Source organism: Bufo gargarizans, chromosome 3 (assembly GCF_014858855.1).
Source record: "Bufo gargarizans isolate SCDJY-AF-19 chromosome 3, ASM1485885v1, whole genome shotgun sequence".
Taxonomy (NCBI): domain Eukaryota; kingdom Metazoa; phylum Chordata; class Amphibia; order Anura; family Bufonidae; genus Bufo; species Bufo gargarizans.
This window is the reverse complement of record NC_058082.1, coordinates 300,802,350-300,829,288: the sequence shown is the minus strand read 5'-3', so window position 1 is coordinate 300,829,288 and position 26,939 is coordinate 300,802,350. Positions and strand designations below refer to the sequence as shown.

The 26,939-nt window shown below is 44.0% G+C and overlaps 1 protein-coding gene across 5 annotated transcripts in view; it reads right to left on the bottom strand.

Annotated features, from left to right (window-relative positions):
• Positions 1-26,939, bottom strand: part of HSD17B3 (hydroxysteroid 17-beta dehydrogenase 3) — a 142,051-nt gene that overhangs the window by 36,367 nt on the left and 78,745 nt on the right. For all 5 annotated transcript variants that reach the window (XM_044286220.1, XM_044286219.1, XM_044286221.1 and 2 more), the window contains one exon: positions 18,601-18,636. In XM_044286220.1, the coding sequence (XP_044142155.1) occupies positions 18,601-18,636 (36 nt within the window). The remainder of the gene's footprint in view (positions 1-18,600; positions 18,637-26,939) is intronic.

The window sequence follows — 26,939 nt, the reverse complement described above, 5'->3', positions numbered from 1 at the left end:
TCTGATATAGCAGAAACCACTAAATTATGAAATTGCTAAATTGGGAATTGTATTTCAACCCTGAACAAAAAATGTGCTTTAACGGACACTAAATAACTTGCCCAGCCACAACAGTACAGCGGTAACAACAGATTTAGCGGGATATAAATTTGAGGCCTAGTATTTAGGCGCTGGGTGACCGGTATGGATTTAGTGACAGAATTAGACTGGGATATGGCCAAAAAATAACCACACTATTGCTGGTTAAATGCACTTGGTGTGACAGCTTGACCAACCACGCTACTGAGGGTTAAATGCACTTGGTGACGGGCGCAGCTTGCCCCTGATGTAGTATATGGCCAAAAAATGAACAGACTATTGCTGGTTAAATGCACTTGGTGTGACAGCTTCACTCTGATGTAGGCTTTAGCCAAAAAACAACCACACCATTGAGGGTTAAATGCACTTGGTGACAGGCGCAGCTTGCCCCTGATGTAGTATATGGCCAAAAAATGAACAGACTATTGCTGGTTAAATGCACTTGGTGTGACAGCTTGACCAACCACACTACTGAGGGTTAAATGCACTTGGTGACGGGCGCAGCTTGCCCCTGATGTAGTATATGGCCAAAAAATGAACAGACTATTGCTGGTTAAATGCACTTGGTGTGACAGCTTGACCAACCACACTACTGAGGGTTAAATGCACTTGGTGACAGGCGCAGCTTGCCCCTGATGTAGTATATGGCCAAAAAATTAACAGACTATTGCTGGTTAAATGCACTTGGTGTGACAGCTTCACCCTGATGTAGGCTTTAGCCAAAAAACAACCACACCTTTGAGGGTTAAATGCACTTGGTGACAGGCGCAGCTTGCCCCTGATGTAGTATATGGCCAAAAAATAAACAGACTATTGCTGGTTAAATGCACTTGGTGTGACAGCTTCACCCTGATGTAGGCTTTAACCAAAAAACAACCACACCATTGAGGGTTAAATGCACTTGGTCGCAGCTTGGATGCACTTGGTCGCAGCACCGCACAAGACACAAAATGGCCGCCGATCACCCCAGAAAAAAGTGACTGACAAACGGTCTGGGCAGCCTAAAAACAGTGAGCAATTGAATTTCAGCAGCTCAATGATGCACAGCTGCAGATCGATCGATTAATCAAGTCCTTTGGAGGAGTTAATCTGCCTAATCTCGCCCTACTGTCGCAGCCGCAACCTCTCCCTACGCTAATCAGAGCAGAGTGACGGGCGGCGCTATGTGACTCCAGCTTAAATAGAGGCTGGGTCAAATGGTGCTCTTGCCAATCACAGCCATGCCAATAGTAGGCATGGCTGTGACGGCCTCTTGGGGCAAGTAGTATGACGCTTGTTGATTGGCTGCTTTGCAGCCTTTCAAAAAGCGCCAGGAAAGCGTCACAAAAGCGCCAAGAAAGCGACGAACACCGAACCCGAACCCAGACTTTTACGAAAATGTCCGGGTTCGGGTCCGTGTCACGGACACCCCAAAATTCGGTACGAACCCGAACTATACAGTTCGAGTTCGCTCATCCCTAATTATTACCCCTTTTTTTACTTGTCTGTAGTCCTGAGCCTTCTTGGCCTATGTTCTATATTTTATGGTTTATGTACATGTGATAAAGCCAACACCTGGTTGTCCAAACCATCACCTATCCACACTGTACATGCCATTTTTTTAAATCATAAATGTGCCTCATATTTTGAACTTAATGATGTTCTAGTGGTCCATGTAGAAACAGATATTTGAGTGCCCCCCTATCTATTTCTTATTTACTTGTGCGAGCTGAAGCAACACTGCCTGTTCCTTTTAAGGGCCCAGGCTACAGTCTGTTGGCTATAGTGTACAGTAATTTAATGAGTATTGTAACTATTTTACTAAGTATGAATGGTCAGCAGTTAAACTAGATAAACATGCCTATATATTAGACTGCCTGTTGACCACGAGTCTGATGCACCGTAATCCTATGTATAACAGAACAAATTAGGTATAAAAGGCACAGTAGTTGAACAAGATGCACAGGGCAATTACACTCAGCCTGCACTGTCCCTGTAGTCTCCCTATGCTCTCCCTACATTGTCTAAAAACTCTCCCTATGATCTCCCTACACTGTCCCTGCACTCTCCCTGTACTCTGCCTATCCAATATGTTACAGTAAAAGCTTTCTGAAACACTGTCCCTAGCGCTTGCCATGTCTCTTCCTATGCTCAGCTCACAGTGAAATGGCGGAGGCCACGCAGGATGAGGCTTTTAAAGGGCTGTGACATCACATGGCTACCTGCACAGCATTATGGGTCAAATCGCATTCCTGGGCTTCTTACTTTCACTTTGTAACAGGTCTAGCCGCCATTTTAAGAAAATAATTATTCGTTATCATGAAGCACGAGGAAATTCAGATACGCTGTGAAACAAATTTTTCCTACACTTCAGATAGAATTCCACTTTGGATACTTCAATTCACTCATCTCAACTGACTACCGCAGCCTAAGAGTGTGACCAGAGACTTTGCCAGGCCAAGGTGCCCTGCATTGACTTGTACTGTGAGTTACTCTGTGAGAATAGCAAAGTCTGTACTACCAAGTTGTATACTGTACTTGCAAAAGACTGTGACTGACAGTTTTCATGCTATTATTCATCAAGCCACATGCCCAAGAGAGACTGTAAGCAATAAAGTCTGTGCACCTGTGAGACAGCAAGCAATGTGCCTATTAAAGATTGTAACCACTAATCCCTGTGCTGGTACATGTAACTGTCAAGCTCTGTGCCCAACTGTGACTGCAGCCACCAAGCTTCGTATTACTTTTTGTAACCATTACACATGTTGCCCTAACTGGAGTGTGTGCGCTTTATTGCAGCTGAAATGAATGGGAATTTATTGTCAAAGAAATATCATATATATTAGGGGGGGGGGGGGGAGTGACAGTGGAGATGCATATAAAGCCTATTTGTACTGTGTATAGCGTTACTATTCTGCTCTGTTATTAAATCCTCCACTCTCTAAAGATAATAAGATGACTCCCAGTGTCTCCCAATAATAAGATTTGTTCCCAGTTTACAAGGCAAAGTTATCAAGATATAAGGTAGTGGTTGAGAGCTGCAGCACTTGAACATTCCAGAACAGTGGTCCCCAACTTCAGGAGTCACATTCTGCACTGAGATGGTTGCAAGCCACATTCAATCCGACCACTGTGCACATGTCCAATTGTAATTTTTAGGACAAGTATGTAGCGGGCGCAATGACAGGGAACAACGATAGGGCCACCCCCATGACTGAACCCCTCAGATGCCGCGTTCAGCGCTGATCGCGGCATCTGAGAGTCACATTGAGGCCTTTCAGGGGTTAGTCAGGAGTTAAAAAAATACCTCAACCATTTGATCACGGAGAGGCCATCATGGCCATCTTGAGTGAAGAAAACTTGCGTGTTGAAGTGATGACATAACCACGTCATCAGGCTGGCCGGGCACGGAGAGGTCTTCAATCAAGATGGCCATGACAGCCTCTTCACGATCAAATGAATGAGGTATTCTTTTTTTTTTTTTACCGCCATTTCCTGACTATGCCACTGAGGAAGGGGATAGCGTCTCCCCGAAATGCGTCTGGCGTGATACCCTGAACAAGTACCTTGTCCTATATGGACACAAGTGGACTGTAAAGAAAAAGGAATTCCTTTGCTCTAAGAGAAAAATCTGCAAGACGTCATTTACCTGCGCCTGGAGAGCACGTGATCCTCTCACCAAATCGGATCCTGTGAACCAGCTGAGAGACACGTGGGACGCGATCAACTCCATAGCCGGGACGCCGGCACATACAACGGAGAGTAATTTCATTCGCAAGTCCCAGCAAGTCCCAGTAAAGAAATACAGGCAAAGGTAAGCCCACAGTGTGGGTAAAAAACTTGTGAAGTACTATTAAGACATTCAAAGGGAAAACCACAAATAGAATCCAGAGATACATCAAGGACCTGCCTTTAACAAATTGTAGCAGTATCCCACAGATGCTAAAGAGACTGCACACATTTTATGAAAATCAGTGAATGCAGAAGAAACATTGTATATTTGGACTGTTGTCCTTGGATATATGCTGGATCGATATTAAACACCCAGCGGCATTTAAAGATACAAGCGCAGTATAACCACAGGACTCACTATAAGTGATATACTCAATATATAGAAGTGTGTTATTTCACATTTGTACAGTTATAGGAGACTATTGTAAAGTTACAATAGTTACATACAATGTATTTAACCCCTTAAAGACCGGCTCTTTTTTCATTTTTCATTTTTCCTCCCCATGTTCCAATAGCCATAACTTTTTATTTTTTCATTCACATAGCCTTTTGAGAGCTTATTTTTTGCGGGACAAGATGCATTTTTAATGGTGTATGAAACTGTGTTACACTGGCGCTTGTACAGAATACTATGTCTATCTGTCATTGCGGTACCGCTACAATACTGCTATTGCTACAAATAATCTAAAACATCAATAAATACATATAGATCCTGCGCGACTCTAAACCCATACCTATTGAAACACCTTAAATAGAGGTATACGTGCGTACACAGCATGAAACCAGGTATTGTCACGCCTTGCACTGTGACTGTGCGGAGATATGTCAGACTGGCTGCACATGTCTAACTTCTTGGTTTGTTTTTATTTGGGTTTGAGCTGGATCCACCTTCCCTCAGGTGTACTGGGTTTCATTGTTAGTGAGGCTATTTACCCTCCCCCCCCCCCCCCCCCCAGTGGCCTGTGTGGGTTATATATTTTTTTTATTTTTATTTTTTTCCTGAGAGCTCTTGATTTGTGGTGGATTGTCTGCTCCAGCTCTGCTCAAGATAAGTCCTCGCCTTTATTTCCATTTGTGTGTTTTATCTAGGCCTCTAGGGAGATGCTTGCTTCTTCCTGGTTTGAAGAAGCAGGTTGCCGCTTCCCTTTTCCCTGCTGCTTAGGGTTTGCCCAGGGTGTTCAGATTTAGGCACGAGAACATGTGCATATCCACCCTAACGGTATGCACATGGGCACAGCAGTTTAGGGAAAGCTTTTAGGGATCGCTAGGAGGTGACCCATTTCTCCCTAGCTTTTGGGCCTAGTCGTTTGTTCTTTTTGTTTTCCCGTGTTTGGTTATTTGCCCGCTTACCTACCTACCGTGACATTATAACCCGCCCCAAAATTGTCATATCCCTGCTGTTTGCGAAATGGAGGCTATGGATGCTTTGGCTGATCGCATGCAGGGATTATCGCTGGAGGTTGCTGATCTCCGCAGTTCTGTTGCACGGTGTCAGAATGCTCTGGCGTCTGGCGCCCTTGATGGAAAACAGGTCTGCTTAGAGCCTAAAGTTGCTCTCCTTGATAGATTCTCAGGGGGTGGTGATGACTTTATACGGTTCAGGGAGTCCTGCAGGTTGTATTTTTGTCTGCGGGCGATGTCATCTGGTGACGAGAATCAAAGAGTGGAGATCATTATATTTCTGCTCAAAGGGGACGCGCAGTCCTGGGCTTTTTCTCTGCTGACCAGTTCACCATCCCTCTGGTCGGTGGATGGATTTTTTAGAGCCTTGGGCTTGATTTATGATGACCCAGACCGTGTCTCTATGGCTGAATCTAAGCTGCGTAGTTTGTTACAGGGAGAATGTACTGCGGAGTCGTATTGTGCAGAATTTAGAAGATGGGCAACTGACTCTGGGTGGAATTATCCTGCACTCCGGAGTCAGTTTTGTCAGGGGCTATCTGAGAGGTTGAAAGATGCCCTTGCTTTTCATGAGTATCCTGATTCATTGGAGATGGCCATGTCTTTGGAAGTGCGGCTTGATAGTGTCTTAGAGAAAGGTATAAGATTCCTTTCGAGCAGGGGGTCCCGTCTGTAAGTGGATCCGTCCCACCTAGTCCCCGGGGAAATATGACTTTTGAATCTGGGGCAGGAGAGGGGCCTTTGCAGTTGGGCCAGGTTTCCTTTCGCTCAGGTGATAGGGATTTTAGGAAGCTGAATAAGCTATGTTACTTCTGTGGAAAAGAAGGTCATTTTGTTTGTGCATGTCCTTTTGTTAAACCTCAAAGCGGTAATGAAAAACTAAAGAGGTATTCACATAAAGAGAAAAAAAAGACTTCCCTGACTCTTGGTAGTGTGAATGGGGAGTCTGAGCAAGCAAATATACATTCTCCCTGCAATACCCTTTTCCTCCTGCCTGCCATGGTGGCGCTAGACTCAGGAAATTTTGATTTTGAGGTATTTGTTGACAGTGGTGCGGGGGTAAACCTTATTGATTTTCAGTTTCTCCAAAATCTTGGTTTTAGAACTAGCACTTTAGATAAAGAGATACCAGTGTTTGATATTAATTCTTTCCCTCTCTCATTAAAGAGTCTTACTCATATCATTCATGACCTTCTGTTAAGGATGAGTGATTTACATGTTGAGTCCATTTCTTGTTTTGTTATGAAGGGCTTGCCTGCCCCTATGGTTCTGGGTTTACCGTGGTTGATAAAGCATAACCCTACTATTGACTGGCAAACAAGACAAATCAGTAGCTGGAGTGAATTTTGTTCGGACAACTGTCTTTGTGTTTCTATCTCAGGAGTGTCAACTACGGTCCTACCTCCAGTTTCTCTGATTTTGCGGACGTATTCTCGGAGAATCTCATCCCTGGAGTTAAACTGCCAAAATCTCGACTATACAACCTTTCCCAACCCGAAAGAGAAGCTATGCGGAAGTATATTGCAGAGAGTTTGGCAAAGGAACATATTAGGCCATCTAAGTCCCCTGTGTCCGCCGGCTTCTTTTTCGTAAAAAAGAAAGACTGATCACTTTCTGATCTATTTGATCAAATTGTCGGATCCAAGGTGTTCTCCAATAATCTGATCAGAATTAAGGAAGGGGATGAGTGGAAAATGGCCTTCAATACACTCGAAGGTCATTTCGAGAATCTTGTCATGCCCTTTGGTTTAACTAATGCGCCAGCGGTCTTTCAGCGATTTGTCAATGATATTTTCCATCATTTAGTGGGAAGGTTCATTGTTATTTACCTTGATGATATACAAATTTACTCACCCGATTTGGAGACCCATCAGGATCACGTGAGACAGGTGTTGTCGATCCTTCGGGAGAATAAATTGTATGCAAAATTGGAAAAATGTGTATTTGCTGTCCAATAGCTAAAATTTTTAGGATACCTGCTTTCTGACTTTGGTTTTCTTATGGACCCCGAAAAGGTCCGGGCGGTACTGGAATGGGACCGGCCTGAGAATCAGAAAGCTCTGATGCGGTTTTTGGGTTTTACCAATTACTACAGAAAATTCATCTTGAATTATTCCACCATTGTAAAACCTTTGACAGATATGACTAAAAAAGGCGCCGACTTTTCTGTCTGGTCTGATGAGGCATTACAGGCCTTTTCTGCTATTAAGAAATGTTTTGCGTCTGCTCCCATTCTGATGCAACCTGATGTGTCTCAACCGTTCATCGTGGAGGTTGATGCATCAGAAGTGGGGGTCGGAGCAGTTCTGTCTCAGGGTCCATCCCCTAGCAAATGGCGTCCGTGTGCTTTTTTTCTCTAAGAAACTCTCGGTCGCTGAAAGAAATTATGATGTAGGAGATTGAGAGTTGCTGGCCATTAAATTGGCCTTTGAATAAGGGTGTCATTGGTTGGAGGGGGGCTAATCATCCTATTACGGTATATACTGACCACAAGAATTTGGCTTACTTGCAGTCTGCTAAGCGCCTGAATGCTAGACAGGCTAGATGGTCACAGTTTTTTACTAGGTTCAATTTTGTTGTCACCTTTCGCCCTGGGGTTAAAAACGTCAAGGCAGATGCGTTGTCACATAGTTTTCCTGTGGGGAGTGATTCGTAGGATCCCACTCAGATTTTGGCTGATGGGGTGGTGGTTTCTGCTCTGTACCCTGAGTTGGAGATGGAGGTGTTGGGGGCCCCTGATTCTTGTCCTCCAGACAAGTTGTTTGTTCCTGCTGAACTGCGATACAAGGTGTTCAAGGAACATCATGATATGGTCCTTGCGGGACATCCTGGAAGCAAATCCATCATAGATTTTATTTCCCGGAGATTCTGGTGGCCAGGGTTGTGCAAGGGTGTGGAGGGTTATCAGACAGCTTGTGAGTCCTGTGCACATGCGAAGGTGGCTCACACTCGGCCTTCAGGATCCCTTCTTCCTTTATCCATCCCATCTCGTCCTTGGACGCATTTGTCTATGGACTTTATTACCGATTTACTGAGTTCCTCTGGGAAAACTGTGATTTTGGTGGTAGTCTGATGTGGTGTCTGATAGGGGGACGCAATTTGTTTCCAGGTTTTGGAGAGTGTTCTGCTATCGTCTGGGAATTCGACTGTCTTTTTCTTCGGCTTTTCATCTCCAATCGAATGGTCAGACAGAGCGCACTAACCAAAACCTGGAGACCAATTTGAGGTGTTTTGTTGCCGAGAACCAGGATGACTGGTCCTCGTTCTTGTCGCTAGCCGAATTTGCCTTGAATAACCATAGACAGGAGTCCAGTGATAAGTCACCATTTTTGGGCGCATATGGTTTTCACCCACAGTTTGGTACTTTTTCTGGGACTGGATCTTCTGGGATGCCAGAAGAGGAGAGATTCTCTTCTGACTTGTCATCTATCTGGCAGAAGATCCAAGTTAATTTGGAAAAGATGGGTGAAAAATATAAACGGATGGCTGACAGGAGACTGGTCCGGACCTGTGTTTGGGTGATTTGTTGTGGTTGTCTACTAGAAACATTAAGCTGAAGGTACCATCTTGGAAATTGGGTCCAAGATTTATTGGCCCTTACAAAATCTCTGCAATTGTCAACCCGGTGGCATTTCGTCTGGATCTTCCGCAGACCTGGAAGATCCATAATGTGTATCACAGGTCTTTATTAAAGAAATATGTGGTACCTGTGGAACCAACTCCATTGCCACCTCCCCCTGTCCTGGTGGATGGCAATTTGGAGTTTGAAATCTCTAAGATTCTCGACTCACGTGTTCTTCGGGGTTCCCTCCAGTACCTGGTGCACTGGAAGGGATACGGTCCCGAGGAAAGAATGTGGGTTCCGGCTGCTGATGTCAGTGCTAGTCGCCTGGTGAGAGCCTTTCACACAGACACCCGGATAAAGTTGGTCCTGGGTGTCCGGAGGTCACCTGTAGAAGGGGGGGTAGTGTCACGCCTTGCACTGTGAATGTGTGGAGATCTGTCAGACTGGCTGCACATGTCAAACTTCTTGGTTTGTTTTGATTTAGGTTTGAGCTGGATCCACCTTCCCTCAGGTGTACTGGGTTTCATTGTTAGTGAGGCTATTTATCCCTCCTTCCCCCCAGTGGTCTGTGCATGTTATAGTTATTTCCTGGGAGCTCTTGATTTGTGGTGGATCGTCTGCTTCAGCTCTGCTCAAGATAAGTCCTCTCCTTAATTTCCCTTTGTGTGTTTTATCTAGGCCTCTAGGGAGACGCTTGCTTCTTCCTGGTTTGAAGAAGCAGGTTGCCTCTTCCCTTTTCCCTGCTGCTTAGAGTTTGCCCGGGGTGTTCAGATTTAGGCATGAGGGCATGTGCATATCCACCCTAAGGGTATGCACATGGGCACAGCAGTTTAGAAAAAGCTTTTAGGGATCGCTAGGAAGTGACCCTTTACTCCCCAGCTTTTGGGTCTAGTCGTTTGTTCTGTTTGTTTTCCCGTGTTTTGGTTATTTCCCCGCTTGCCTACCTACCGTGACAGGTATATACCTTACTGAGCCCCATTGTCCCTTGCTGCCCGTGTTTCTCCTCTCTTGTATACTGGTGCTTCTTATTAGGGTGGGATAAGAGGTGACACCACTCTAGATCCTATCTGCTTACTCATGCTCAAATAGAGTGCTTAGTGACGTCACTTTCTGAGTATGGATACCTGTGTGTCAGAAATCCAATGCGTTTCGGATACTATGATATCATTCGTCAGGGATGCACCTTGCACTATCTAATACTCAGCCTGCTTCATTTCCTCATTCAAACGCAAATAGTTTTTAATTTCTGAATTTAACTTATCATATCCGGCATAGAATGCTTTACTAGAAATTTATCTAGGTACATGGATTATTCTGCATAATTTTTATTTATTTAATCCTACATTTACTTATTGCTACATCAGCCGTAAACTAAGATATGTAATTCTATACCAATAAGATGAAAGCCTTTATTATTCCACTGCCAGAGTGCCAACCAATACCATCCAGTCTGCAACTCAGGTCTTAATGATGGCCATCCTCATCTTATGCTGGCTCTACTATGCCCAAATCATCTTTAAAAGTCTCCATGTCCTAGAAAAGTCAGCAAGATGCAGACAGAGGAAGAGCTGGATGTTGCTGATGACATACGCAACGGGCAGCTTCCCCCCAGGGCCCTCTATATAACGCGCATGTCCCAGGTGTAGTAAATGCCGAGTGGTATGTTGCGGCATAAAATTTCTCTTATTGTCTGTCACGGTGCTCCTACCTGGTTACGGCTGGACTCCAGGCTTTGGCTCTGAAGCAAATAATAAGGGGAATAATTGAGGGATTTGAAGAAATAACTTGAGTCCAGACTTTGAGATGAAGTTCAATGGCAGCTTTACTTGAATGACCCTTTCTCCAAACAGTTTCAGGCTTTGTCTTGGTTCCAGCAGGCTTTAGCATTAAACTGGCAGGCAAACTGAACTCTGCTATATCTTTCTCTCACTCTGTTGTACTGACAAGCTAACTTGGTGTCTTTGTTTCCTCTTTATGCTGCACTTGACTTTTTAGTCAGACTTATCTTCAGCCAAGGAATAGGTTAGAATCCTGGCAGCTCGAACATGGAGTCTCAACCAGCACAGAACTGCCCCACCTCCTTCCTGCAGGAATGAGTAAAAGCCCACTTCTCTCCAGAGGGTGGTTAGAATAGAATGGTAAGTTCCATTCTAGCTAATTGCAGCTCTGCCGTGTTTGCTGCCACCTGCTGGTGAACCAGGCACATTACATGGACCTGCACAGAAATACATAAGATGACATTTTGTTAGTGCAATAAAGACAGTAGCAGGGTGCATACGTGGTAACACCTCTCTGGGGTGTTACATTCCCCCTTACTTAATACCAAGCTGTCCTCGGCTTGTGCTGAGGATTAGTGATATTTTGCGAATTTAGGTAAAAATTTGTCATATATTCATGAATTCGAGAATTCACAATTATTTTCTTGATTGCAAAAATCGGCAATATAATAGGCGCGTATTGCGCGCGCAATACAGGTGTGGGTCACTGTTGCTACATTTTTCAAGCTGCTAGAAGTTTCCTGAGACTGGAGAAAATGGTTGGCATGGCAGAACATTACAATAGCTTTATATAGAGATAGAGCGCTCCAATATATTCACGATTGCGCAAATCGGCAATTAATGATGAGCATATTTTTGCGCAATACGTGCAACTTCACATTTCACTACATATTAATGATTGGTGCACTATAAGTATTGTTGTGAACTTGTGACATCACAGCACTATGTCTGTAGCATGTATGTATGGACAGCAGAACCTATCAGCTGCACTATATCACGATTTAACCAACACGGACTATCTCCCACTAACTATCTGTAATATATACAGTACAGACCAAAAGTTTGGACACACCATCTAATTCAAAGAATTTTCTTTATTTTCATGACTATGAAAATTGTAGATTCACACTGAAGGCATCAAAACTATGAATTAACACATGTGGAATTATATACATAACAAAAAAGTGTGAAACAACTGAAAATATGTCATATTCTAGGTTCTTCAAAGTAGCCACCTTTTGCTTTGATTACTGCTATGCACACTCTTGGCATTCTCTTGATGAGCTTCAAGAGGTAGTCACCTGAAATGGTTTTCACTTCACAGGTGTGCCCTGTCAGGTTTAATAAGTGGGATTTCTTGTCTTATAAATGGGGTTGGGACCATCAGTTGCGTTGTGGAGAAGTCAGGTGGATACACAGCTGATAGTCCTACTGAATAGACTGTTAGAATTTCTATTATGGCAAGAAAAAAGCAGCTAAGTAAAGTAAAATGAGTGGCCATCATTACTTTAAGAAATGAAGGTCAGTCAGTCCGAAAAATTGGGAAAACTTTGAAAGTGTCCCCAAGTGCAGTCACAAAAACCATCAAGCGCTACAAAGAAACTGGCTCACATGCAGACCGCCCCAGGAAATGAAGACCAAGAGTCACCTCTGCTGCGGAGGATAAGTTCATCCGAGTCACCAGCCTCAGAAATCGCAGGTTAACAGCAGCTCAGATTAGAGACCAGGTCAATGCCACACAGAGTTCTAGCAGCAGACACATCTCTAGAGCAACTGTTAAGAGGAGACTGTGTGAATCAGACCTTCATGGTAGAATATCTGCTAGGAAACCACTGCTAAGGACAGGCAACAAGCAGAAGAGACTTGTTTGGGCTAAAGAACACAAGGAATGGACATTAGACCAGTGGAAATCTGTGCTTTGGTCTGATGAGTCCAAATTTGAGATCTTTGGTTCCAACCACCGTGTCTTTGTGCGACGCAGAAAAGGTGAACGGATGGACTCTACATGCCTGGTTCCCACCATGAAGCATGGAGGAGGAGGAGGTGTGATGGTGTGGGGGGTGCTTTGCTGGTGACACTGTTGGGGATTTATTCAAAATTGAAGGCATACTGAACCAGCATGGCTACCACAGCATCTTGCAGCGGCATGCTATTCCATCCGGTTTGCGTTTAGTTGGACCATCATTTATTTTTCAACAAGACAATGACCCCAAACACACCTTCAGGCTGTGTAAGGACTATATGACCATGAAGGAGAGTGATGGGGTGCTGCACCAGATGACCTGGCCTCCACAGTCACCGGACCTGAACCCAATCGAGATGGTTTGGGGTGAGCTGGACCGCAGAGTGAAGGCAAAAGGGCCAACAAGTGCTAAGCATCTCTGGGAACTCCTTCAAGACTGTTGGAAGACCATTTCAGGTGACTACCTCTTGAAGCTCATCAAGAGAATGCCAAGAGTGTGCAAAGCAGTAATCAAAGCAAAAGGTGGCTACTTTGAAGAACCTAGAATATGACATATTTTCAGTTGTTTCACACTTTTTTGTTATGTATATAATTCCACATGTGTTAATTCATAGTTTTGATGCCTTCAGTGTAAATCTACAATTTTCATAGTAATGAAAATAAAGAATACTCTTTGAATGAGAAGGTGTGTCCAAACTTTTGGTCTGTACTATATATATATATATATATATATATATACACTAACTATCTAATGTAATTAAACAGTAAAGCACTGAGCACAGCAATGTCACTGCTGTCTCTCTCAGAACTCCATAAAACTACAGAAAATGACTGCTGGGGAGGTTTTTATATAGTAAAGGGGAAGGCCATTTTCCTATTGGTTGCTAGGGATGTTGCTAAGCTCAGACAAAGACATTGCAGCCTTCTCATTGGACCACAAGCAAGAATAGAGGTTACTGATAAAAAAAAAACTAGAATATTCGTGAATACGAATATATAGCACTATATTCTAAATCTTTGTGAATTCTCAGTGGCGATATTCGCGATTCGAAAATTTGCGCCCAACACTACTTAAGATGTGCTCTAAGGGTACCCAAGGAAAGTTAGAGTGCTGCATGAGCACATACATATACTAACATAGAGACGGCTACCACTAGGTTCCTGCCCGTATGAGTAGGGTGTCTATTCAGTTTGCCCTCTCAGTATAACCAGTGAACCAAAAAAGATACTCCACTAAGCGCTCAAATACTCTACACAGGACTGGGCCAGAGTTGTATATGGAGCGTGGGGGTGTCATTACTGTAAACCCTCCACCATACTATGAGACGCCCCAAAAAATAGAATAGTGGCTTCATCCTGTAATCCATTCCTAGCACCAAGGCCTTATAATGCTTTATGCTTCATCACCTTGATGACTGAACAGGTAGCTAAATATACATATCCATAAGGCTGCAAACTAAGCCTTAGGACACACCAAAGTAGGAGGAGGAGCCGGTTCTCTTCCAGAACTCCCACGAGGGTTAGTCCCTCTACACACACATGTTTAGCAGCGGGGTTACCCTTGACGTTGTTAGACCTGCTTGTGAGCCTACATTAACATCCTCTGAGGCAGTCCATATGAGCATTAGAGTAAGGTACTAGCAATCTGGCTAACAATATTATTTAAAGTGCATAAGAAACCATTGCAGTACCTATAAAAGAATACATACAATAGGCATAATACTTAAACTTTGCTGAAACTCACAAGGTTAGTGCAAACACAATGCAAATATATAAGGCAATAGCGTTGTGCAATAAATTCCCATTAGAGTCCTTTTCTTCAGTGCTGATGGATAAAATGCACCAAACTGGAACCTTTAGTGCAAAAAGTCCTTTTGTAATCTACGGGAAATAACAACGTCAATATTGGTAATCCACATAAGGCAACAATGTCATTTGTAATCCACCTGGGGTAGTAATATAAAATATAAAGTAGCAGCAATGGTAATGAGAACCCTTTTAAGCAAAGGGAGCTCCCAATTAACCTGAAAAGGGGGCAAAAAGGAATTTTGGCGCAGACGTGCACAACTTAAGAGTATTTTTGCATATGGAGGTAGTCCTTACAAAACATTACCCTCTGGGTGAGGACCAAACAAGGGCAACAAGAACACACAAACGGGCCACCCAGTTCTCACCCTTCAGACACAGTTCACGTTGTGGCTCCAGTAGTCCAATGGATGGTTTTCTTCACAGCACGAGGTCTCTTACAGGAGGGGCTGGAATTCTTTCTCCTGGGTCCCATAGTTGAGGGTGCAAAAGTCCTTCTTTAATGTGTGCGACATTCTCATCGTTGTCACTGCTAGCTCTTGTGCTCTCTGCAGCTGTAACTCCAGCAGAAGCTTCATCTGCGAAATCCTGGTGGCCTTTTTTTGGAACTGCAGCTTCACCCACTTCTGGAGGATCCTCTGTAGGCCTTGGCCTTTTCCTTGTAGGTGACAGGTTCTCCGGCCAGCAATAGCAAGGAGCTCCGCATTTGGTGGTGGTTCCGGAGTGCATGGAGCAGTATTAGGCTCCTTTCACACCTTCGTTCAGGTGTCCGCTCGTGAGCTCCGTTTGAAGGGGCTCACAAGCGGCCCTGAACGCAGCCGTCTGGCCCTAATGCATTCTCAGTGGAGGCGGATCCACTGAGAATGCATCCGTCTGCCAGCGCTCAGCCTCCGCTTCGCTCAGTGACAGGACACCTGAACGCTGCAAGCAGCATTCGGGTGTCCGCCTGGCCGTGCGGAGGCGAGCGGATCCGTTCCGACTTATAATGGAAGTCAATGGGGACGGATCCACTTGAAGATGACACCATATGGCTCAATCTTCAAGCGGATCCATCCCCCATTGACTTTCAATGTAAAGTCTGAACGGATCCGCTCAGGCTACTTTCACACTTAGAAATTTTTCTAAGTTATAATGCAGACGGATCCGTTCTGAACGGATGCAAACGTCTGCATTATAGGAGCGGATCCGTCTGATGAAACATCAGACGGACCCGCTCCGAACGCTAGTGTGAAAGTGGCCTTAGTGAACTTTTCACTGGTGAATAGTGATAAGCAACATAGGCAATATTCGTTTTCACGATATTTTGCACATTTTTGGCCTAATATTCTCCATAAATTAGCAAATTCTAGAATTTGTGATCTCTAGTCATTATTTTCTTGATTGCGAAAACGGGCAATGTAATATGCGTGTATTGCTTGCGCAATACAGGCTTGTCTAACTTTTGCTACATTTTTCAAGCTGCTGAGACTGGAGAAAATGCACAGTACAGTAATTCCTATCAGCTACACTATATCACTATTATCTAACCTACACTGACTATCTCCCACTAACTATCTGTATTATATATATGAGCTAACTATCTAATGTTATTGAATAAGGATCCAGGTGACTCAGCAAAGCACAGAGCACAGTAATGACACTGCTCTCTCTCAGAACTGCAAAAAAACAGCAGAAAATGACTGCTGGGGAGTTTCTTATATAGTAAGGCAACTTCCCTATTGGCTGCTAGGTATGTTGCTAAGCTCAGACAAAGATATTGTAGCCTTCTCATTGGCCCACAAGCAAGAAGGAGTGAGGGTACTGGTTAAAAAAAAATCTAGAATATTCGTGATTATGAAGATATAGCACTATATTCTACATCTTCGCAAATTCTCGAAGTGCCGGTATTCGCGATAAAAATTCACGATTAGAATATTCACGCTCAACATTACTGGTGGATAGGTGGTTGGAGGACCTGGTAGTGTCATATCTGGTATGCTGTCTTTGGCAGGTGGCTGAAAGGAAGTCTTGACGTTTTTGTAGGCTTCATGCAATTCCCTTTCTCTGCACTCTTTTTCCGCCACAATTTCTTTATGTTTTTATCCTTTTTCTTCTTTCTGTTAGGTCACCTTCTCCACTAAGCATCAGCTCCATCTTTTTCCTTTCTTCCTCAAGTCCTATAATGCTCTCCTCCTGTGAGCCTTCCATCGGGCAAGGTCATTCTGCCATGTGTCATCCTCCTCTTGGAGTAGATCACTGACATGCTGCAGATGTTCGTGGTGGGCTTCTCCTGAATAACGTGGGATCCAAGGTGCCTCAAAGTAGTATGGCTTAGTAAGTGGCATGATGAAAGTGGCTGCTGCTGCTGGTGGATCGTTGTGGTCCAAGTGGGTATTATCCTCACTGTGAGCATGGCTCTTGATACCCTGTACCAGACTAGAGGGGTCAAGCTGAAATGCGATTTAAGTGCGCGTTGCTATGGGCAGCGGTGGCAGAATTGGTGCAGAGTTGCTGCAACTGCGCAATTTTGGGGAGTATGATGCTCTGGCAGGCAGACTATAGCCCTTAACAGTCTTTAGAATGGTTATTTTTCCCCAGCAATACTCACTCAGACCACTGTACATTGCTTCTCAGGATCCAGGGAAGAAGGAACTGTAGTTTCCCCTTTGCAAGATGGTACCCGCTTCTACTTCCTTTAAGGGGTACAGTTGGTTTCTCTGTCCTCCTGGGGACTTGTACTGAACACTTTAGTTCCTTCTGCTGCAAGAATGGTTCCTCTGTGGAGGCTGGCTGTTTGGTTCCCTCCCCTCTGCTAGGTGGATGTCTTCCTCTCAACACAGGATGCCCAAATCCAAGATGGCCGATTAACCCCTGTTTTGCCACAGTGCTGCAACTGATGCAGATTCATACTCTCCAGCAGTAAGTAGATGCTATAACGTTTCTTGAAGTGGGTTTTACAGATATAGGGGGCCTTCCAGGCGTAAAATTAGATCCTGTTTCGTTGCGCCAAAATTGCAACAGGCGCCTCCCCCGAGGGCCCTCTATATAACCCGTGCATCCCAGGGGTAGGAAATCAATATTATCTGACGTGGAAAAGGAGGAAAAGCAGATGGCAGAAGAAGGGCAGGAGAGCGCTGGGGTTGGAGAAGTGGGTATGCCAGAGCTGATTAATATTCAGTGTTTACTGTCAAATAACCTGCAGGAGATTGCAAGCAAGAACCGCAATAATATGCATATTGTCCCCCCAAACCAACCAAACTCGATACTAGCAACATCCCTTGTTTAAAGGTGCCGTGCGGCCATTAACAATGAAGACTGACTATACATTGCAGTCTTCATTATTTTATGAAAGCTGCGGGCTAATTGGCAACTCGGTTCTTCACTGCCGCATGGCTGGAACCCACCAACAGCACAGCCGCTCCATGTGGCTGTAGCCTAAGGCAGAGTGGCCTGGGTATGCCTGATTTATAGAGATTTGTGACAAATTCATTTGTAACAAATCAATTTTTTGGGCAAACTTCGGTGAAGCTGTCGAATAAAATTTTTCAAAACATCACTCATCTCTATCCATAATGCAAAGAACTTTAGCCTTTCTGAGAGAAAATGGATAATCATATCTAGTACTAGAAATCAGTGTTAAGTGAATCAAAGTATTCAAAGTGGACTTTGATCTGGATTTAAGGAAGCCAAATTTTCTCCCGCTTTGTGGTAACAAGTTAATTTTACCAGAAATGGCAGTAAAAGTAAAAATAAAAAAATCATACTTCATTTATTTGAGCGCGAAGAGGCTGCCATGGTGATCTTGCTTGAAGATCCCTTGCAAAATTGTGTGCACGGTGACGCATGACTTCACCACGTTATCAAACACTGCGCGAGATCTTCAAGCAAGATGACTGTGGCAGACTCTTCGCGCTCAAATATAATATAAGACACTTCTTTCCCTCAAAAGTGAGGGAAAATGGCCGTGCTTCTTATAAAGTGACCAATAATGAGTGATTTCATAATGTGCTCATTAGTATGCAGGAGGCGTGAAGAGCGGTGATCACTTGTGCTCAACGCTCCCTGGTCTTCTTCCGGGCGAGTGCTGTGCTCTGTGCTGATATAGCAACATATATTTTGCTCTTATTTTCCTCTTCTAAAACAGATGAGTCTTATGAAGTGTAAAATATAGTAAAATAGAGAAGGAGGAGAATTTAGTTTTTAGGGTAATTTAGTAAAACACATTTTAGTTACATTTTTATGTAAAACTTTTTTTTTCTGTTGACAAATATTATAGATTCAAAAATAATAAAAAGATTGTCCATATTATATGCACATACCTTAACAGCAGAAAAGACATTGCAATTAATGAGATTCTATGGGGGAGACAGAAGAGAAAAATGTGTAATTGCTTTCTCATGTGACTCTTCATTTCTTCATACATTAGGGGTATTCCCATCTAAGACATTGATGGCATATTGCTAGGATGTGTCATCGATGTCAGACCCACTCCTACCTCCAGAACGTGTCCCCTAAAGTGACGGAGAGAACATGCTTGCATTGTGTGTCCTCCATTAACTGCTATGGGAATTCTTAAAATAGCCAAGCATGCATGCTTGGCTATTTACAAAAGTCCCATAATGGTGACTGGAGAGAATGTCGCTAAAGCATGACCAACTATGGGACCGCTCTGGGACTGCTGGACTCCCTTCACTTTAGAGGCCCCACTCTGGAGATAGGAGTGGGTCCCAGGATGGGGACCTGCACATATCTGACACTGATAGCATATTCTGTTAATATACCATCAATGTCCCAGATATAGATAGTTGCAGAATATAAGTCTCTTGTAGTAATATACTATTTAATTATACGCATATAAAGCCATTATACTCCAGTGTACCTGATTGTGTATTAACACTATTGTTGAGTGAATCTAAGTTAATGAAGTGGACTTTGATCCGAATTTTAAGAAAAATTTGATTTGCCACTAAGCTGAATTTTCTCCAGCTTTGCCGTAACAAATCGACTTTTCCTGAAATGGCAGTAAAAACAAAACAATACATACTCACCTCATCCACTTGCACATGGAGAGGCCGTCATGGCCTTCTTGATTGAAGAAAATGCACCAAATCTTGTCAACATGGCATCATCACGTCAGCTCACGCGAGACTTGGCACGTTTTCTTCAATCAAGATTGCCGTGGCGGCCTGTCTGCAAGCAAATGGATGAGGTAAGTGCATATTTTTTTTTAACCTTAGATTAACTCCTCTGATAGGCTGAAAGTGGCCCTCTGTGGCATCTGAGGGGTTCAATGACGTACGGTGGTGCGATCTTCATTATCCATCATTTCATCTGCTCCCTACAATAGAATGCGATTTGTGACAAAGTAATTCGTCATTAATTAAATTATTTTGTGAACATCGAATTTTGTCAAACTTCGTTCATCTCTAATTCAAACATCCAATATCAATTAGCAATAGATACCCTAATAATATGACATGTGCATATACAATATCGTAGGGCCCTTGTGTATTGCTAATACTATCACAATATTGATATACAGTATTAAAAATAACAAATAATAACAAATATGATGCACAAAGAGCACACATCTTATCACATTAAAATTTTTAAGAAGCCTAGAGAGCCCATATTTACCGCGATTCTACATATGTGGGCTTTTTTTTTTTTGTTTGTCTAGATCATTGCATTCAGCAACCTTACTATTGTATTTAGCTAGTGAGTGAGTCACCAATCATTGACTGATGCAGAATTAGGGCTCATGCACACGGAAGCGGACCCATTCCTTTGAATGAGTCCGCAATCTGGGAGATGCAGTGCGGAACGGAGGCACGGATTGGAAGCCCACGGAAGTAGTCGGATGCAGATCGCGGACCCCATTCAAGTGAATGGGTGTGCAATCCGCATGCGGCGGGCCCACTGTCGGTGCACGTGCATTGTGAACAACAGTTTGCAGTCCGCAGCACGAGCCGGGCCGTCACACGTTTGTGTGCATCAGGCCTTAAAAGGTATACTGGTTTCATAATAAAATTATTTTATCCGCCCACTTGCCCAGAGCACTGCATTTTTTTGCCTCATATACCTGTTTTTCATGGGCTTTCAGCACTTTCCTTGTGTCTTTCTCAGCATCACTGCATCCTGGCAGAATATTTACAAGCAGAACTTCCTGTTTTTGCTAGCTTCCTGCTGTTTTTTTTTAAGCAAATCCAGCATGCTTTGCTTTGTAATGTTTCACAGGACTCACTTTGCCCTTACTTATATAAAGAGGGGAGATCTAGAGGTGTGACTACTGTGACTACTGCAGAACCAACAGTGTTGCAGGTGGAAAAAGCCCAGTGGAACATTACAGAACAAAGCATGCTGGGTTTAGTTAGAAAACTCAGCAGGAAGCTAAACAAAACAGGAAGTTCCTCTTGTAAACAGGCAGGAAGAAGTGAAGCTGAGAAAAGGTAAGTTCAGACATGAAAAAATATGTATAGTACAGACCAAAAGTTTGGACACACCTTCTTATTCAAAGAGTTTTCTTTATATTCATGACTATGAAAATTGTAGATTCACACTGAAGGCATCAAAACTATGAATTAACACATGTGGAATTATATACATAACAAAAAAGTGTGAAACAACTGAAAATATGTCATATTCTAGGTTCTTCAAAGTAGCCACCTTTTGCTTTGATTACTGCTTTGCACACTCTTGGCATCCTCTTGATGAGCTTCAAGAGGTAGTCACCTGAAATGGTTTTCACTTCACTGGTGTTCCCTGTCAGGTTTAATAAGTGGGATTTCTTGCCTTATAAATGGGGTTGGGACCATCAGTTGTGTTGTGGAGAAGTCAAGTGGATACACAGCTGATGACAGATCAAACGTTTAATCCGAGTTAATGTATCATTTTAAAGGAAAAATACGTTGATTCAAATTTTCACGTTGTCAACAAATCCCCAAAAAGTTGGGACAAGTAGCAATAAGAGGCTGGGAAAAGTAAATTTGAGCATAACGAAGAGCTGGAAGACCAATTAACACTAATTAGGTCAATTGGCAACATGATTGGGTATAAAAAGAGCTTCTCAGAGTGGCAGTGTCTCTCAGAAGCCAAGATGGGTAGAGGATCACCAATTCCCACAATGTTGCGCAGAAAGATAGTGGAGCAATATCAGAAAGGTGTTACCCAGCGAAAAATTGCAAAGACTTTGCATCTATCATCATCAACTGTGCATAACATCATCCGAAGATTCAGAGAATCTGGAACAATCTCTGTGCGTAAGGGTCAAGGCCGTAAAACCATACTGGATGCCCGTGATCTCCGGGCCCTTAAATGACACAGCACCACAAACAGGAATGCTACTGTAAAGGAAATCACAGAATGGGCTCAGGAATACTTCCAGAAACCATTGTCAGTGAACACAATCCACCGTGCCATCCGCCGTTGCCAGCTGAAACTCTACAGTGCAAAGAAGAAGCCATTTCTAAGCAAGATCCACAAGCTCAGGCGTTTTCACTGGGCCAGGGATCATTTAAAATGGAGTGTGGCAAAATGGAAGACTGTTCTGTGGTCAGACGAGTCATGATTCGAAGTTCTTTTTGGAAATCTGGGACGCCATGTCATCCGGACCAAAGAGGACAAGGACAACCCAAGTTGTTATCAACGCTCAGTTCAGAAGCCTGCATCTCTGATGGTATGGGGTTGCATGAGTGTGTGTGGCATGGGCAGCTTGCATGTCTGGAAAGGCACCATCAATGCAGAAAAATATATTCAGGTTCTAGAACAACATATGCTCCCATCCAGACGTCATCTCTTTCAGGGAAGACCCTGCATTTTTCAACAAGATAATGCCAGACCGAATTCTGCATAAATCACAACATCATGGCTGCGTAGGAGAAGGATCCGGGTACTGAAATGGCCAGTCTGCAGTCCAGATCTTTCACCTATAGAGAACATTTGGCGCATCATAAAGAGGAAGGTGCAGCAAAGAAGGCCCAAGACGATTGAACAGTTAGAGGCCTGTATTAGACAAGAATGGGAGAGCATTCCTATTTCTAAACTTGAGAAACTGGTCTCCTCGGTCCCCAGACGTCTGTTGAGTGTTGTAAGAAGAAGGGGAGATGCCACACAGTGGTGAAAATGGCCTTGTCCCAACTTTTTGGGATTTGTTGACACCATGAAATTCTGATTCAACATATTTTTCCCTTAAAATGGTACATTTTCTCAGTTTAAACTTTTGTTCCGTGATTTATGTTCTATTCTGAATAAAATGTTAGAAGTTGGCACCTCCACATCATTGCATTCAGTTTTTATTCACAATTTGTATAGTGTCCCAACTTTTTTGGAATCCGGTTTGTAGAATTTGTATTATGGCAAGAAAAAAGCAGCTAAGTAAAGAAAAACGAGTGGCCATCATTACTTTAAGAAATGAAGGTCAGTCAGTCTGAAAAATTGGGAAAACTTTGAAAGTGTCCCCAAGTGCAGTCACAAAAACCATTAAGCGCTACAAAGAAACTGGCTCACATGTGGACCGCCCCAGGAAAGGAAGACCAAGAGTCACCTCTGCTGCGGAGGATAAGTTCATCCGAGTCACCAGCCTCAGAAATCGCAGGTTAACAGCAGCTCAGATTAGAGACCATGTCAATGCCACACAGAGTTCTAGTAGCAGACACATCTCTAGAACAACTGTTAAGAGGAGACTGTGTGAATCAGGCCTTCATGGTAGAATATCTGCTAGGAAACCACTGCTAAGGACAGGCAACAAGCAGAAGAGACTTGCTTGGGCTAAAGAACACAAGGAATGTACATTAGACCAGTGGAAATCTGTGCTTTGGTCTGATGAGTCCAAATTTGAGATCTTTGGTTCCAACCACCGTGTCTTTGTGTGACGCAGAAAAGGTGAACGGATGGACTCTACTCGCCTGTTCCCACCGTGAAGCATGGAGGAGGAGGTGTGATGGTGTGGGGGTGCTTTGCTGGTGACACTGTTGGGGATTTATTCAAAATTGAAGGCATACTGAACCAGCATGGCTACTACAGCATCTTGCAGCGGCATGCTATTCCATCCGGTTTGCATTTAGTTGGACCATCATTTATTTTTCAACAGGACAATGACCCCAAACACACCTCCAGGCTGTGTAAGGGCTATTTGACCATGAAGGAGAGTGATGGGGTGCTGCGCCACAGTCACCGGACCTGAACCCAATCGAGATGGTTTGGGGTGAGCTGGACCGCAGAGTGAAGGCAAAAGGGCCAACAAGTGTTAAGCATCTCTGGCAACTCCTTCAAGACTGTTGGAAGACCATTTCAGGTGACTACCTCTTGAAGCTCATCAAGAGAATGCCAAGAGTGTGCAAAGCAGTAATCAAAGCAAAAGGTGGCTACTTTGAAGAACCTAGAATATGACATATTTTCAGTTGTTTCACACTTTTTTGTTATGTACCGTATTTTCCGGCGTATAAGACGACTGGGCGTATAAGACGACTGGGCGTATAAGACGACCCCCAACTTTTCCAGTTGAAATATAGGGTTTGGGCTATACTCGCCGTATAAGACTACCCCTCCAACAACATTTACTTTGGCATCAAGATCTGCAGGTAATTGTTGTGCAATTTTCGTCTTTTGCCTCAGTACCATACTATGCCTTTCCAAGAATATAGTACACCAGGATGCAGTGGCCTTAAATCTGTTGCTGTGATCTGGGTTAGATTTGGCTCACTGAAGTGCAAACAAACGTATTTTATTTTGTGTCACTACATAACCGTTTTGGCGATGCTCATTCACCATGTCTGCTACATGTTTTTCGAGTTCTGGCCAATGTGGGGTGCCTCTCCTTAATGCACACTTACCCCTTGGCATACTCTTTAATGCTTTTAATTTGCTTTCCAGTCGCAAACCATCTTTTCTGTTACTCCATATTGTCTTGCAGCAGCGCAGTTATTATGTTCCATGGCAAAGTTTACAACTTTAAGTTTGAAACTGGCTTCATATTTCTTTCTTCTTGCTGGTAGAGCCATGATGGGGTCTTGACTGTTAGCCATTTGTATACTGTACTGTATGTACTGGCGCTATACTGTATGAACCGATGCAGATACTGGTGCTGTACTGTATGTACAGGTACAGATACTGGTGTTGTACTGTATTCACCACCACATTTATCTGCCCCCCAGATAGACTCTGTTTTTTCACCACAGATAAGATGCACACCAAGCTTCATTAGAGATCCGCCAACATTAGAATTGGCTGAAGTGCAGATGCTCCTGCTCCCTCCCTGCCTTCCCTCAGAATCGCCAATCCAACCCAGTATACAACAACCAGCCAATCACAGCAAGCGATGTACCGGTATTTTCTGTGCACACTGCATACAAAGCCTGCTTGGATTGGGTGGGTCAGCTCTCCCTGTCTGCCCAGCCCTCCCTGTCTTCAAGACGATCTGAGCGATAGTACACAATGTGATACTGCCGGCATGAGAAAACCACTGAGAGCAGGAAGAGGGGGCTGCTTTAGGAGCGGCTGGCCGGGATGCAGCACACGGTGGCTCAGCTAGAGGGCGCCTGTCCCTGAAGCTGGAGAAGGACAGCTTCTCCAGTCTTGCTAGGAAGTAAGTTTCAGCACGCTGTATACCGGCATATGAGACGACACCCGGCGTATAAGACGACCCCCGACTTTTGAGAAGATTTTAATGTGTTAAAAAGTAGTCTTATACGCAGGAATATACAGTATATAATTCCACATGTGTTAATTCATAGTTTTGATGCCTTCAGTGTGAATCTACAATTTTGATAGTCATGAAAATAAAGAAAACTCTTTGAATGAAAAGGTGCAGGGCCGTCTTTACCAAGGGGCAAAAGGGGCAGCTGCCCCGGGCCCAGTTGCTCCTGGGTGGCCAAAGGCAGCTGCCTCTTGAGCCCTGCTAGCCACTGCCCCGGGTGTAAAGCTGTCAGTTACACAGGGGGTGCTGCCATGCCATGCCTGCCGGCACTGAGTCCAGGCATCGTACTGTGTTAAAGTTGTGATCTAGGACATTAGATGACATCATCACCATGTGACCAGTAACCTAGCAATTACTGGTCACATGGCTATGAGGTCATCACAGGTCCTACCAGGAGTGTTGCAGAAGTTAACTGTGGAGCTTTTTTGTGTGAAGATTACATCAGAAAAAGGTGACAGGGGCTGTTATGTTAATATACTGTAAACTACTGTATAGTGGGGTGCTGTATACTGTGTGGGGGCCTGTATACTGTGGGGGGCTGTATACTGTGTGGGACTGTATACTGTGGGGGGCCTGTATACTGTGTGGTGGGCTGTATACTGTGTGGGGGCCTGTATACTGTGGGGGGTGTTGTATACTTGGGGGGGCTGTATACTGTGGGGGGGCCTGTATAGTGTGGGGGGCCTGTATACTGTGGGGGGCCTGTATACCGTGGGGGGGGCCTGTATAGTGTGGGGGGCCTGTATAGTGTGGGGGCCTGTATACTGTGTGGGGGCCTGTATACTGTGTGGGGGGCTGTATACTGTGGGGGCCTATATAATGTGGGGGGCCTGTATAGTGTGGGGGGGCCTGTATATTGTGGGGGGGCCTGTATAGTGTGGGGGGCTGTATATTGTGGAGTGCTATACTGCTGTACTGTATACTGTGGGGGTCTGTATACTGTATACTGTGGGTGCGGTATAGTGTGGAGTGCTATACTGCTGTACTGTATAGTGTGGGGGGCTGTATCGTGTATAGTTTGGGGTGCTGTATACGGTAAGGTGTTGTATACTGTGAGGTGTTGTATACTGTGGGATGCTGTATACTGTGGGCTGCTATACTGCTCTACTATATACTGTGGGGTACGGTATAGTGTGGGGTGCTATACTGCATACTGTGTGGTGCTGTATACTGTAGGGTGCTATACTGCATACTGTGTGGTGCTGTATACTATAGTGTGCTATACTGCATACTGTGGGGTGCTGGGGTGCACTGTAACACTAGGGTGAGCCAAGCCCTGGTCTCCTTCCTGCAGACCGGTGTCCACTTCCAGCCTGAGCCCAGCTGCCCAGAGCACTGATCCTGAGCCGCTGGAGTCTTCAGAACTGGAAGTATTTACAGTCATTCACTGTACTCTACCAGATGTGTGGATTTTTTGTGTGTGTGTTGTGGAGGAGGGCGTGATTGCCTGCTAAGGTGTGGGAAGGCGGGATCCAGGGGGCCCAAGTAAATTTTTGCCCAGGGTCCAATCAATATTAAAGACGGCCCTGAGAAGGTGTGTCCAAACTTTTGGTCTGCACTGTATATGGGGAACAATATGCAATGTTTAGGGTACTACCCTATGAATAGATAAAAAATGTAATTATGTTGGAGAACCCTTTTAATGCTGGGGCTGCATGGTGACATTGGAATGACACTCATTGCAGGACCAAATATTGCTGTGTATCAGTGCAGCCATTGCATTGAATCAGTTCAGATCATAAGTTGACTCTCAAGTTTACGCAGTTACAGAATTGCAATAAATTAAGCAGTATTTTTTTTTTTTTTTGCAATTCTGGGGTCACGGTTGCCAACTTGGAAGTTGGGCTGCAACCCTATTCAGTTCAATGGCTGTACTACTACACAGCTAGTTTTGGTGTCTGGGGGCAAAATCATCATGTAACCCCAACCTTAAATTAATTTGTTAATATATATAACGTCAAAGTT